The 15852-nt window shown below is 40.8% G+C and overlaps 2 protein-coding genes across 2 annotated transcripts in view; both read right to left on the bottom strand.

Moving 5' to 3' along the window:
* LYSMD4 (LysM domain containing 4) overlaps window positions 1-8842 on the bottom strand; it is a 106201-nt gene extending 97359 nt beyond the window's left edge. Inside the window, exon 1 of the mRNA XM_069867164.1 lies at window positions 8820-8842. The gene's annotated coding sequence lies outside the window, so the exon portion shown is untranslated. The remainder of the gene's footprint in view (window positions 1-8819) is intronic.
* The window catches only part of ADAMTS17 (ADAM metallopeptidase with thrombospondin type 1 motif 17), a 173220-nt gene that overhangs the window by 68896 nt on the left and 88472 nt on the right, over window positions 1-15852 (bottom strand). The window contains exons 11-12 of the mRNA XM_069867039.1: window positions 6082-6183; window positions 4266-4411 (exon numbers count right to left, since the gene is read on the bottom strand). Of these exons, the coding sequence (XP_069723140.1) occupies window positions 4266-4411; window positions 6082-6183 (248 nt within the window). The remainder of the gene's footprint in view (window positions 1-4265; window positions 4412-6081; window positions 6184-15852) is intronic.

The following is a 15852-nucleotide window of genomic DNA, read 5'->3' on the forward strand; positions in this document are numbered from 1 at the left end:
CACTGAGCATGACACCTGAAGTCTAAGTAATAGTTACATTTGCACAGTCAGGCAGTTCAGAAGATAATTTTTGGTTTCACCACAAATACCAAAGTTAATACTCGTAACAATGAGGCACAGCAAACATCTCTTCAGCATGAGTCCTCTGACATTCTGCTTCCAGCAGTTTGAAACTAAAATAACAAAGTAGCTATAACCTGCACTGTTAGGGCATCCAGAAACAAATATGTGCAGCAGATAATCTCCATCCATGAAAACCATGCCATTTTACACAGTTGTTTTTTAAACATGCAGGAAAAACCACTAATGCAACTTCAGGATTAAGCACCTGCAAAATCTATTTATTCTTTATTCTTTATGATTCCCCAGAGAAGAAGGAAAACTCACTCTCATTAATAGCCTATATTTTCTTTGCAAAACAAAACAAAACACAAACAAAAAACAAAAAAAAACCAAGTTAGGAAAAGACTTAGCTATCCGAATGGATAATTTCTTTAGCTACTTGCTGATACTCCTGAACTTGACACATACCTATCTCTCCTGCTCTAATCAGCAAAGACAGATAAAGTCATGTTCTTACTCTTCTTTAACAGATGGCTATGAAGAGCAACTCCAGCCAAATTCCAGTTTTTAGCAGTATGGCAGTTCATTCCAAAAGCTTCTTCCCTGCTCCCTCCCAGAAGAGCGATGAACATCGGATTATATCACTAAGCTAATTGGAAACAAAGGCTCTCATTGTATATGACTGATTTTTGTCAGTCCTAGCAAGAGTTGCTCCGTTCATTTACATACTGGCCATAGGACTGGATCTCTGATTTCCTAGCTATTCTGGACTTGATGAATTCAGCATTCAGTGCAACAGAAACACTAGATTCTCCATAGAAGAGCTTTATGACTCATTTCAGCCTCAATCAAATTTTCAAAGTAGTTCCATAAATCCCAGAAGAAGTGTCGAGGCTGGTTTTTTTCCTAATGGAAACGCTGATCTCCAACCACACTGTACAGAGAGTCACCAGAAAAGCAGCCTGAACAAACACGTGCTTCCACTGCTAACATCTCTTCTCTGCCACATGCACGTGTCAGGCAGCAGATGTGCTGAGACCGATGCAGAAATCTTCTGGGAGGATTGTGTCTGCAGCCCTAGACGGGATGAGACAGACACTCAGTCCAGATGAAAAGAAGCCTGATGCAAACTTCTTCCCATGTGAACCCTGCACTCGTGCAAAGACACATATGAATTTTCGTTTCAGCAGTGTCTCTGCCTACAGCAAGAGGGATGCAGCCATCGAACCTAAGTGACTCTGTGCATATTTGTGTGCACATTCACAGAGGAAAAAAGTAAAAACCAAGCCAAAACAAAAAAGAAAGCAGTCAGCATTTCCAAAGAGCAACACAGTGCTCTCTTGAGAGCAGGTTAAGCCGATGGCCATGGAACAGAAGACACAGCAGCACTACTATTTACTGTGCTCATCAGTAGCTGCTTTGACTTTAATCTTCACATGTCATTAACATGTGAGGGATTTCCTAGGAGTTTGCCAATGCAGATGGGAAGCAAGCAGCTCTCGCTATTGGTAATACTGCTCACTGGCAATAACACAGTAATAGCCAAATCCATCAGGTGACAGACTTTCTGAGCGCCCACCACTCCCACCATGCCTCTCTTCCCTTTTTAATGAATGATTAAAATTAACTGCTTCCTCCTGATGCAGTTTCTCCCAAAATAAAAGAGTTGGATGCACTTATTTCATCAATCACAAAACACCAGAAAACCCTGATTGGGGTAGAAACATTGGGGATGTTTCTACTCCCAGTAATCCAACAAAAAATGATGCACTCAAGACCTTCCCAGCTCAGCTCCCCCTGTCCAACAGCATCATACTTTATTCAGTAGTGTGTTGCTGCTTTCTACTAGACTCGCTATAGTAAAACTCTAGTAGAACATAAAGCATCTATTCAAGAGGTTCAGGAACAAGCAGATGAACAGACACTGCCAAGCAATCACAGAAATGGACAACAAATGATTATGTTCTGCTCTGTTACTCTTTGCGCAGGGAATGCAGAATTATTTACAGTAACCTTTTACTTAAGTGACCTCTATAATAGTGGTCCAGTATCACAGGTCTCTTGGCATGTTTGGCAAGAGGATATTGAGGGTGCAAGATGAAGAAAAACAATAACAGTTACTCTCTCTGGTCTCCCGCATATGGTTACTTGTTCATATGACTGCCTTTTCCCATTTAACTCCATTTTTATGACTTCATCCTTGTGTCTCTTCCACCTCTCCAAATGCTGAGGCCATGACTTTGGGCATCATCTCTATCAGATTCTTCATATGTATCTGAAGGGAAAGGTCCCTGTAAGCCCAGGTCCCAAGCCCTGTATAACACAGCCTCTAGCACTGCCTGCTTTTTCAAAAAAACAGCATAATTCAATCCTACCCTGGCACACACCTGAAACAGTGACTGTGCAAGACCTCCTGGTGGACAACTCCACAGCCATCTTCCATTGTATTTGTGCCAAGAGAATCCACCCACTAATGGAACTGAAGAAATCAGAGCCCATTTATACTACCGTGACCCTTTTACATGACAAGAGGGGACCGGATAAAGGGTGGAGAACTCATTCTGATGTTCTCTTTAAGCCACTGGTTTTCTCCTCAATCCCACTGTATGACAACAGTCAAAAGACCAGACAAGAACACAAGGTGGTACCACTCAGAAGTCTGCACATGTAAACTGGCCCATGACACACTGCCTTACAACCTTTTGGAGGTGATGCATGCAAATGATCACAGAAATTACAGAGAGGAAAAACCAAATCAAACAGTGAAGCAAATAGTTTAAAAATACTGATAGTCCCACAGGCTCAAACGTCAGCTGGCAGGAGTAGATTCCAGTTAGAAAGAATCCCAAGACCAAATACATATAAAATAAAAGATAAATCCCTTAGCCAATATTTTTGGACGGTGAATAAACCAGCTGCAGAAGAAGTGAGCTGATGCCAGGAATTTGAAGCAAAAGATCACGTGTGTATCCCCAGCCAAGTATGTATACGAGCAAGAGAATTTTAAAATCAGTGTGCAATCTTGGAGGGCGCATTTCCTGTAATTTAAGGAACGATGATGAAAGGATTTAGGTTTGGTCAGCACAGTGGTTAAAGAGACCTCTTGTAGCTGACAGTAAAGAAACCAGTTCAGTCCTTTGTTCAGGAAAATGAGCTGGTAAAAATCAACCCTGGACATTACAGACATGCAATTGCAGTTCAGCATTATTTAAGGAGAGGAATAAACAAAAATATCCCTTTCATACGAATGCAGCTCTGCAGCAGCAATGTGTGAGCACATCCATCATTTAGGCATGTCTTCATGTTACTAGGCAGAATTTCAGCCTCTATTTAAAAACAAAAGTTTCCTGTGCTTTTTCTGTGGAGAAAACCTTAAAATATGAATAAAGTTAGAGATACACAACTTGGAGGGCTGCTCTAATGATTATGGGCACTCTCGTTGATCTCAAAAGTTATCACGCACACAAACAGGGGTGGCCAGTTCAGGTGGCCATCCTGATAAGCTGTTCAGGCCTCCCATAGGAAGAAAAGACTTCCAGGTGGGCTTCCATTGACCCAAGGGATGAAGGATGGCACATGGGAGATAATATCACTTACATTTCTTCCTGAATCAGAAAAAAATCCAAGCCCAAGCAGAGAGCACAGGCTTACCTGCAGTCACCGTGCAGGAGTTAAACAGCACCCACTGCACTCCATGTGTGGGAAGACTCTCCTTTTCATATGCAGCATATTCTGATGTACAGAGTATCTCAAGGTGCTTTAGCAACACAGCTATGACCACTGTCAGCTACTCTACTGCTTCCCAAGCCCAGAACCAGCACTCACTGCAAAAATGATCTCTAAGACATCCTGACTCAGTTCAGTCTGTAGACCCAGATCAACCCCTCATCATTCACTTCGGTGCTGGAGAGAAAACATAGCTTTATTTTTTTTCTGCCAAACTACACAACTTTAATTCAACTGTATCTATGTATAAATCATTGCAGTGGGCCACTACAAATGGTAACCCTTCAAGCCACTTCCACAGAACCTACTTCACTCTGAATCACTCCAAGATTTTGACCTGGTCGTTGCTGCTTGTGAAGAAGCAGCCTCTCAAGTCCTCTGCATAGCTCTGCTGCCCGTTTCTCCCCTGTACTCTTGCAGCAAGGACTGTCTAAGTGCTGCATGCAAAATGAAATCAGCATGATGGGAATACTTACGGGGGATTGTCACATTTCCGCTGCCTGAATCGCACTCCTGTGCCACATGTCCGGCTGCACATGCTCCACTGACTCCACATGCTCCAGTCTCCATCAACATGCTCAGGGATGGGAGTTTTACTGACACACTCCCCAGCTCGGCACCACTGAAATGCAATTGTATTAGAACACGCTGGGAAGAAGCCCCGATCTTGCAAACATTCCTGCACAGGTGGACTCGAAAAGGATGTCTGAGACATTATAACAAGCCTATGTTCAAGTTTCTAGAGATTCAAGGCTTCGGTGAGATGGAAGTGGGAGGAGGAGAAAGGGAGGAGGAGAAACACAGAAATGTAAGTGTCACCCTTAATGAACCCCTGGAGGGTATTCTGACATTAAAAAAATATATCACAGAATTAAGCCCCTTGCTTTACAAAGCAGATAATTATCTAAGTGCTAAGACTTAAAGCCACACTCTTCACAGAAACTGAGTCCAAGAAATTATTCCCCAAAGCAATGTCTTAATCAGCAGTATTCCCAGTATGCACAGAATAATTGAGGTATTTTGGACCTAATTTGGCTAAAGCCCCAAACAACCTTCGATTCTAACAGGTTGTGCTGGCTCCTGACCAAGCAGCAAACTTGGCCTATTCTCCTGGTCTGTCCAGGATCAGATACTGTAAGCACTGCTAAGCTTATGAAAGAATCATCAGGACCCTAAAAATCTTTTGTCTCATACCCTTGTCATGCTTTCCAGGTCCCAAGTTTTCTTGCCATTGTTTATCTTTATTTGCAGGCAAAGAAAAGGTCTCTAAACTTCAATTTTAGCAACAAACCTTATAGTTTTACCCCTTATTGCCTCCTCAACCATTCAACACACAAAAAATACTAGAATCCAATACTGGGAAGTAGGGGGCTGGTAGTTACCAAACCAGTCCAATTCCTCTGTAGACTAACAAGTTAACAGTCACACTGGGAGAATCAACCATGTACATTTACAAACCTCATACCAGCTAGCAGAGCTGTTTTCAGAGGTTAAACTCGTTCATTTAAGTCCACTTCTATTAGCACAGCCAGCTGGGAGGCAGCAGCTGAGCCTCAGGAACTCCCACCCTTACGGCACTGAAGCCAGTTACTGGAACAGTGATTTTCACTCAGGGAGATCCACTAATCCGAGAGTTTATTTTGCTTCTTTTAACAGTTTTCTACATTGATCTGGATTCTAGAAAGTCCACCTATTCCTCACTCATTTGACTGTATGTATACACACTGCAAATGATACTTCAAAAGCAACTGAACATCCCTGAATTTGAGCTCAACGCATTTTCATCCACTTTTAGAAACTACAAAGTTTCTAAGCAGCCTCTTCTTTATTCCCCATCTTTCTCCACTCTCCAAATGTCAGCCTAAACACTCTCCACATTTCTACCTCAAACACTGCCAAGAACAGTATTGCCTTACCTACACTGAAAAATCACCTCACTCACGAAATACCTCTAGCAGCAATGAACAGAAGTGCCAGGGGTGAGCAAGTACCTAACTGACTTGCAGGGTACTCAGCCTGCGCACTCAGCAGGGCAAGGCATGGAGTTTTTCCTGCAGTGTCTGTAGAACATCTAGACCACAAGAACCTCACTACCAAGATCTCCAGATGCTACTGAAATACACGTAACATAAATCAGAAAGACTTAACCCAACCCAGCTGTTAATTGAGCAGTTTCTCTTAGAGAATTGGTCTAAAATATGAGTTTATGCTAAATACTGAACATCTTGCAAACATTATTTCATAGATAATGCTGGTAAAACCAAAGTGATTACTACTGAGCACTTTGATTACCTTGTCTGCGCCACATTCAGTGCCATCCAGAGGGGGGTCCAACTTTGTTTTACAGGATGTATCTCCTTCCACAAGGCACCAGAGCCCAGCACACATCAAATGCTGTAATCACAAAGCAATGAGGTGCATTGTTATTACTTTTGGAGATGTCAGCTATCATTATGGGATACACTGCAAAGCTCAGGTGCTTCTTCTCAAGTGAATCCAGAGGCATCTAGTTGGTTTGGGAGAAATTATATCTTAAGGGTAGACTGGCATTAAGTGCTGGGGCTGGAAACATAAAGGAGATTGAACGATGCCATTGTCAGGAACAAAATGCACCCAAACCAAGAAGTATATTATTTGAACAGAGTTCTTTTTACAAGAATAAATCTGGTCCATTAAAAAGGAATCCTGTATGAGAAGCTAAGATGGGTAATTTGGAACCATGGCACGTGCTTCAATGTCTCAGCCGCTTCACTGCTTGTATTTTTAAAAAAAGGCACTCAAGAAGCTAAGCATGATGGAACGCAGTCAACCCTGCCGAACCTGGTGGGAGCTATAAGGAGCCAGCAATGCCGCTTGAGAGAAGAAGATCTTAGGGCAGAATGAGAAAGAGGGAAGGATTTCATGGGGTGCCATGCAGCACAAGAAGAGCTTGGTGACAGGCAGGGCCAAACCTAGTGAAGGTTTGGTGGTGAGAAGTAGTTGCTAGAGACCAGCGTGCTAGAGAAGGTGAAAAGTGAGATGTGTGGGCAAGAGCAACAGGAGGTACAGCACATCCCTCTACCAGATTTGAAACTCATTCTGCGTACAATTACTCAACAGCGCTGCTCTGCTCAGCCAATGTGCGTTGCAGGGATATTAATGCTGACCACACTTGCGTGATCTGTCAGATCAATACACTTTCAGAATTTGAGAAAAAGAACCAGGAAAAGGGGCCTTTACATTGTTAACATTTTCCACAGCGTCCACCATGCTTTGCATTCCATGAAAGTGGATGATTTCAATACAGCGCTACAGATCTGAGTATCAAAAAAAAGAAAAAGAAGAATTACATTTCTTTCCACTGTTGTTCACATTTCAATGTAATGGTAAAAAGATGAGAAGCCTGACTCAAGTGCCAGCTGGTCTTGTCAAGATTTATTGCACCTCATTAAATAGTTGAGTCAACACACTTCAAACTTATGGTTCTTTCACAATGTAATGTAAGAGACTGCGGGTGCATGTGTGGTTTGTGTACACGCATGTTGGTATGTCTATAAAACACAGATCTGTATGGCAGAAAGTACTGACAAGATAAATCCCAATACCAAGAGTGATGACGTAGAACATGCTGAAACAAAGTAGTTATCACAGCAGTATCTGCATCCTGTTTTATTTCCACATTTCTTTCTGGAAAGAGGATTTTGCACTATTTAAACCAAAAGAACATTCACAAAAACTAGAAACAGACAGCACAGTTCAGCAACATCTGTATTAACCACAACACAGAAAGCCATCATCAAACAAACAACCAACAGCAAATACTCCAGGGAAGCCTAAATCAATGAATTTTCAAAACATTTACCCCGAACTAATACAGCATATGAGAAAATATCAGACTTTTGTAATTTGGACTAAATAACTGTGAGTAATTAGTGGTTTACCCACAGCTCTGAAAGCACTTAAGCCCCAGTTAGCCATAAGAACATCACATACTGTTTTACAGATAGGTACACTGAGGCAGAAGAACCAAAAAACCAGAGATTTCAGAGCTTACCAAGAAATCAGTTGTTTCACACCAAAATCCTAATGGCTTCTTTAAATTACAAAGAATTGTGCTGGTGATCTAGAAATGTTGTTACTGTTAAGCCAAGCTCAGGAATTATACAAAACTTCAGGACAGAATGTGATGAGAAACCCTCCAGGCTGATCTCTTGAATAACCCAGACAGGAATTTTACCCTGTGGTTCCAGACCTTAGTTTCTGCTTTCTGTCATAAAGACATCCAGGCTGAAGATGTAGTGGAACTCACTACAGCCCTGAAGAAGTTGTTCTGGACACATACCAGCACCACTGCTAAATATCTGTGCATTATGCAAGGCCAGTATTTGTTAAGCTTAAGCTTCAAGTCCCTGGATTGTAAGCTACGTGTAAATTAGTCAGGATTAAATTCTCCTCTTTAATGCAAAACTAGGAGGAGGAAGATAGGGGTGGTGGAAACAGAAAATCAAAAAAATGAAGCAGCTTGTTGTACAATTTCAGTTGCAAACTGGAATTCCTCCATATCCCTCAAGAACGTGGAAGGTGATAAAGCCAGATAACGTGCCCAGGTACGAGTCATGGCTTGAGGGAAGCAATAGGCACAGATAACTACAAGCAGTTGTGTCCGTACCAGCAGAAGCACAGAACTGAGCCCATGGATATAGCACGTGGAAATATTCACATACATATGCACATGTGTGTAAATGTATAAGTTTGTGCATACAGAATACAGTCACAGAATCATTTGGTTGGAAAAGACCTTTGAGATCACTAAGTCCAACCGTACCTGTCCACAATGAAATCATATCCCTGAGCACCGTATCTACCCATCTTTTAAACCCCTCCAGAGATGGTGACTCAACCACCTCCCTGGGCAGCCCCTGTCAGTGACTGAGAATCCTTTTAGTGAAGAAATTTTTCCTGATGTCTAATCTGAACCTGCCCTGGTGCAGCTTGAGGCCATTCCCTCTCCTCTTATCGCTTTTTACTTTTGAGAAGACACCAACACCCACCTCTCTACAACCTCCTTTCATGTAGTTGTAGACAGTGCTAAGGTCTCCCCTCAGCCTCCTTTCCTCTAGGCCAAACAACCCCAGTTCCTTCAGCCGCTCCTCATAACACTTCTTTTCCACCCTTTTCACCAGCTTCGTTGCCCTTCTCTGGACATGCTATATAAATATATATATATACACACACACATACACATGCATGTATTTATAGGGAGAAAAATAAAGGAAAAAATCCTTCCTAACAACACCAACCCTTCTGATATTTCCCATCTTTGAGGTATGGAAAACACAGGATTTTTATAGCAACCCTGTGTTTGATTCAGAATGCTAAATGCAAAGCATATTTCAGGAAACAGTTACAGAACAATCTGGTAACTGCACTTCAGCTCTGTATTCTAGTGCCATATCACTACAAAGCCCCAACACTCATTAGTGCAGTCCCCTGTATTTAATGCAGTGTTCAGATACCCAGCAAAGACTGAACCATCATCTTTGGTGTTGTATGTTCCCAAGATGTTTTATCATGCTAACAGCTCAGTTCAAAAGAGATCATATATCCTCCTCAGCGACAACAGAAACCCAAACACAAGTGCCCATTAAACAGTCCTAGAGCTAACTCGTCACAGTGACTGGTTTTTAATAGTTAAAGAGCTAACTTTGTGGGAAAATATCAAAGTGCGAAATGGCAGGACTTGAAAGGAAGTTGCTTGTACATGAGTGGCACTTCAGCGCTTACATTGATTTAGAAGAAGTCATCAAAAGAGCTGTCTTACTGCTAGCTGTGAATTCAGCAATCGGCTCTTAGATGGCAGGTCTCTGCCTGCAAAGTCTTCCCTACAGTATTCAAAAAGCAGCAGATAGGATTTTCCAGTGATAGGTATTTTCACTGGAAAAATATTGACTTGTTGAGACTGTCTGTGGGGAAAGGTCATCCTGGGATCAGCTCCCAGTCTGAAACACTTCCAAGAGCAAAATAAGATTTAAAGAAGTAAGTTGTTGAAAAGTAATATTTCAATAAAAAAATAAATTAAATGGCAATGGCTTGTTCAATTGAACCATTTAGGAATTTATACAGACAGATAACAGAATTAAGAAATCAAAATAAAAATGGAATTTTTATAAAGGTGCAAGTTTTAGACTTTCAAAAAGTCTTGGAAGATGGGAAAACTGTTAGAAAGCAGCCCTGAGAGAGTTCACAGTCCAGAACCCCCCAGGCTCGGAGGTATCTGCTAGGCAGGTGAATGACTTTCCGATTACAGGTATTATAATGGCATCTATTTGAGAATGGGGCCTTACTGCACCAGGTGTTTTCCCTTCCTCAAAGAACTTGCAATCTAAAAAGACTCCTGGGAGCTTGGAGACAAAGGAAGCTTTATCCTTCTGTTATAGGTGGGAATATGAAGAGAAGAAAGGGCCTAAATGTCTTGCTGAAAGTCTGCTGGGAGACAAGAGAAAACACTGCTTTGCCACTTACACTGCCTGCTCTGACTAAACTTCAAGCCAAAAGCAGAAACAACTCCCGGGATACTCCCAGGAACACATCTGCCTGCAGGCCTTCCCACCCTGCACAGCTTTTCCTACTTTTTCGCAACATTTCTGTTTCTGAAGATGGCGTTTACCTTACACGTAACTCCATCCCACACGTGTGCCAGCACAGACTCGCAGTGCGTGAAGTGCTACGACCACTCACATGTGGCGCTAGGGAAGTAATCTGTTTTAGGTCTTTAACTTACTGTTGTAGCTGGAAAAGAAGAGAAGGCAGAACTAATTCAGCCAGCTCTTTGCCCACAGGCAGTAAGCCTAGTCTGCTGGTTTCCTGGTTAGTTGCATCACCATTGTTACTAAAATCAGCCTGATTCTGCCCATTGACCTCATGTGGTCTCATTAAGAAGAAAGGCTCACAATATCACCCTGTCTCAAAGCCTCAGATTATTACCTACAAGGAAGAGCTTCAAAATCTCCAAAGTATAAAGAGAATCCAATGAACAAAGATGTCCTTCCCATTAGAGAACAAGTCTACAAAAACTAGTTCTTACACATTCATTCCCTCACCTTGAAGTCATCCAAAAAATAAGGAACACTTGTTTCTCCTGAGAATGAATTTGTTCCTGCTGCTGACTGCCCACTGGAAGGAGGAACCTCTTATTTCTAGCAGAATTAAACCACCATGAAAACAATTTTGCTGTCAAAATGAGGAAAAAGTAAATATCCTTAAGGAAGAGAAGCAAGAGACCACATAACACACAGGCTGACTTTCAATGAAGTACCAGATTTCTTTTCTTTTGCCAAGGTTTTGGGTTGGCCTATAGCTCATCATAAGAAAAAACACGCTTTTAAACAGGATTGTAATTAGCACATTTTAAGTACAATAAACACACAATTTACACACACTTTCCTGTTAAAAACTACATATAAGTTCTTGAAGCCTTATCACATGCTTCTGAGGAGGAATTGTTTACAGAACAAGGTAAGAAAAACAATGCCCCCAATTTCTCCATTGTTGCTGCCTTTAATTTTGAGTGCATAAACAATTGACAATCTACAATGGGTCACAAGGAGGTGGTTGAGTCACCATCCCTGGAGGTATTTAAAACAAGGGAGATGAGAACTATTGTTTGTTGCTGCTACTGATGGAGCTTCTTGCTGTGAAAACTAGATGAAAAGTGCTCAAAATCAGCATCCTGTAAAATTGGAAGTCCCTTTTGAAAACGAGCCATGTGTTGCCCAGACAAAACAGCTGTGAAGTTTGCATACGTGTATCAGTGGCCAGCTGCCAATTTTTCCCTAAAGCTGATATTCCAAGGAATGAGTGGTAGGTCCAGAAGTGGAAGTATCTGTCTGTGTGTCCAAATGACTCATCCAAAAGTCAAGGGAAGGCTTGATAAATAATCACAAGGACTATCCTAGAATAATCAGGCAACGGTCCGCATTCACTGACTTCTCATTTTAGCAAATCGAGGTAACGATCCCACAGATTCATAATGTGTACTTTTTTTTAATGAATGACCAAGTAGAATGGATCTCTGTTGGACAGAAAGCATCTCAGCCTCTATTATAATAAACAATCGCATAATCTTCTTAGATGCAACTAGAAAAGTTTATTAAAAGATGTTTGCCTATTTTCACTACCTGGTGACCACCTTGTTTGTTCAGAATATACAAAACCACATGTACACATTATGCTTTTTAGGTGAACAGGACCAATAGCCTACCTGCTTGGAGCCTACAAACAAGTTTGGAGTTGATTACCCTATATTGTGGGTTTTTTTTCATCAGTGTAACTCCGTTAACTCAATGAGTGGCCTCTTCATCAGTACTTTGTGACTGGAGAGTCAGGAACAGCAGACACAAGTGTGTAAAATCAACATGGTTGTTTTAACACTTGAGGAAATGGCCTTTGGCAGTTAAAGAATACTTAAAGAAATGGCCCTTGAGGCTTAACTGCTCTCCACTGCTACTCTTTTCCTTGTAGAACAGTAAAAAAAAAAATCAACATAGTAATTTCTGACATTACTTAATGTTCTGTACCAGAGAAAACAAAACAAACTGAACCCAGCAAACATGATAGATGCTATGCTGGATTCAGTTCTCTCAGCTAGACGGCCTGATAAGCATCACTCCAGCTATCAAACATGAATCCCATATGAAATGCACCCTTCTATATGTACACAGTGATACGAAGAGCTTTTGTGATTTACAATTGAAACATAAGAATGTTTCCACTTCTTCTTTTAGGAAGAAAGACAAAATACCTCAGCTTCCGAAACAGTAACTTACTGTGACACACTGCAGACAGGTTTGGATGCCTAAGGTCTGAATCCAATCAACTGGCTACAATCTTTGGTCAAACGGCCTTTCTGACAGTAGATGAAAGCCGAAGGATTAGAAAAATCCAGAGCTCTCCTGTTTTGACAATGTTAGCAGAAGCAAAACCAAGCTATTCAAGAGCTGCTCAAAACACATTTACAGACAGGAAGAGGAGCTCTGAGCCCTCTAGAGAGGATACAGCAGGGATCTTTTGCCAAGTGTGCCATCATCTGTCACGGTAAAACTGCTCCCAGGGCTCGATGAACAGCTCTGCAGGATGCACAGTAAGAGACAGAGAAACATAAAAATTCTTGTTTTGAAAGGGGTTTGACCTACTGCAAGCTCTTCATCCTTTCCTGTGAGTACGTTAAACTGAAATTAATGACTTTTACACTGGAAATGTGCAAGGCAGTACCCAGAAATTGCTCCAATCGTAGGGAGATAGAAGAAAGCAGTATTTTGCGAAGTGAAGAGTAGCTTGGAATGCCTTACTGGAAACACGTCAAGGAAGGCAACCTATCAAAGCTGAAGGAAGCTCAGGGCTTCTGAAAAAAACACGCAGCTTCTCTGAAACTCAAAATCAGATGCTAAAAACTGGACATATTCAAACTCATTAACTCATTTGAAAGTTTAGGCCATGATTGAACCTCCTGAACGTGCATCAGGATGAAAGGGAAAGTGGCAAAAGCAGCGATGGCAGGGACACCACACAGAAATACAAATGTGAAGGGCTGGTAACGAAGCTGGTAACAGACCCTTCCAGATGAGCAGTGGAAGATTCCCATAGTGCCAAAGAAGGCACAAGCCAGTAGCAATATTTTTTTTTAACTCTACATTGGGAAACTATGAAAAAGCAGAACACTGTCTCTAGTTTTAGCCATTTCTTGTGATCTCAAGGCAAACTAAACGCCTTCTCCACTTTTTCTTTGCAAAGTACCAGTTCTATTTAATTTTCTTCAGAAAATTAACCAGAATTAAATTAATGGTAAAAAGAAAGAGATTGGAAAGACATTAGAAAGACATTATTAATGAGATCACAAACTAATTTTATGGCAAAGCTGCCTATGCTAAATATTATTCTTTTCAGTGCCTTTACGGCATTCATGAAACCAGCTTTTGTGGGCCTGTGATTCATAGACATAGAGAAAATCCTGTAGAAAAAGATAAGCTTTATCTACTTTCCTATCAACACAGAATTCTCTCTTGCTGTATGTGCTCTTCAGCTATGCTGAGCCCAGTTTTCAGCATCTTAAATGACAAAATTCAACCATACATGTTATACCTGCTGAAGAAATCACGGAAATATCTTTACGTGGTCAAACCTGGAAGAAGTAGGGAAATGTGGTACAAGGCAGTGGAAGAGACAGAAATTTTGTACTTGACTTAGTACCAATTTCTACCTCAGGATGCCTAGAAGAGCTCTTTCAACCAAAGCTACTGTATTAGCACAGTATTGTACACATGATGTGTTAAGTGCTACTCTGAGGTTCACAATACATGTCCTTCACTGAGAAAAGGCTTAGGAGTTCACAATATCATGTTACAACCTAGCTCAGAAGAAGATAACTGCCCACAGGCAGGGCAAGAGATTCAGGCAAATTTCACAATAAACCTGATCACTACCCTCTAATACTGTGTTTGCAACTTCAAGCCTAAAATTCTCACCTTATTGTCTTCCGTGGGAGTAATGTTCACTTAGAACTTCCAGTGAACTTCTCGGATCTTAATGCTTGATTGCAAGGCTAGAAACATATAGATCTTTTAAAAAGCAGGCAGTGGCGTCCATTTAAAAAAATACAAAAATAAAAACAGGAAAAAAAAGTAAACTACAAGAATGAAATCACAGATTGTATTTCTTGGCCCTGGGAACAGAGAAGAAAGGGACAGGAAAATAAATATAGATATGTACACGCACTGTTCAGATGTGGTTGTGAAGATTATGGGAGTTTTCTCTTGAAGTGTTTTGCACATGGGAAGTTCCCAGAAGGCCAATGGGAGAGGTCTGAACGTCAAGCTTGTTATACACTGTTTTCAGGCTGATATTCAATCATATTTTGGCTAATTTCGTTAAGTTCAAACTTCAGCTGTAGATGCCACATCACAAGGCTGCACTAATTCTCTGTCCCTCCCCTTGTGACTTAAGAAATATAGGATTTCCAAGTTCAAGTGCTTGATTCTTAATAGGCATTGTGTATTATTTTTAAGAGTTTATTATCTTTATATTTTTAAATTCCCACATTGTATTTTTATAATTGTATTTTGGTTCCCCTCTCTCTTTTTATTTTTCTTTAAACCACCGCACCAGAATGTGTTTTGACCATCTTCCAAACTGAAACACGTACAAAAATTTCAGAAGCATTCCAATAATTGTAAACTGGGCTGTGCTGCCCAGGCAGGAACTCTGCTTCTCTCTCTTTCTTTCTCTCTCAAACAAAAAGTATTTCCACTGAAAATAAAGAGAAAAAGGTCTTTTTGCAACATACAGAAGCAGTGAAATAGGACACTTCAGTTTCATATGAAACAGGCAATGTGAAAATAGTCTGAATTTTAACAGCTGACATTAGGAGAACTATAAAATACAGTATGGCAATTAAGTAAATCATGACCTTTACTTCTAAAACAGAAAATCTTCTCAGTTTAGTTTACAATTGCCAGGCTTCTATCCTGCAAGGCTCAAGAAAACCAAACCCATCTTTTCCTAGATTTATTATTATTGTTATATTTACATAGAACCTAAAGTGTGTAATGGAAAATTATGTAGACAAAGTCCCTGGTTGTACAAAAAATGACAATGCAACCTATTATTTTCAGGGTAAATCAGCTCATAATCTAATTACAATGTTCTTGTAAATATTCCATACATTACTAAATAATAGGGTTTATTATCACCGTCTGGATCTTGCAACTGACTCTGCAAATTAAAAAACAGAGGCCCATTGATTCCCATGCATGGAGTCCTAGAGTCCACTCCCCTAGTTTCTCTGCAAGATCAAGACTACAGAGACACCCACAACTGCTTAACTATATTCACCGCTGCACCATTAAAAATGAAAACTGAAGGGATATGTAAAATGGACTTGATTATTACAATTGTTGCTCTCCCTTTACTTGGTATTTTGGTTTCCTTCCTTTTCCATTTTAGCCCCAAAATCTCATCAGTCTCCTTTGGTGTAAAATCAACTTTGCCCTCCTGTTCTGTGCTGCTGCCCTGTGGCTTGCGGATATGGGG

This window comes from Phaenicophaeus curvirostris, chromosome 12, assembly GCF_032191515.1.
Source record: "Phaenicophaeus curvirostris isolate KB17595 chromosome 12, BPBGC_Pcur_1.0, whole genome shotgun sequence".
Taxonomy (NCBI): Eukaryota; Metazoa; Chordata; class Aves; order Cuculiformes; family Cuculidae; genus Phaenicophaeus; species Phaenicophaeus curvirostris.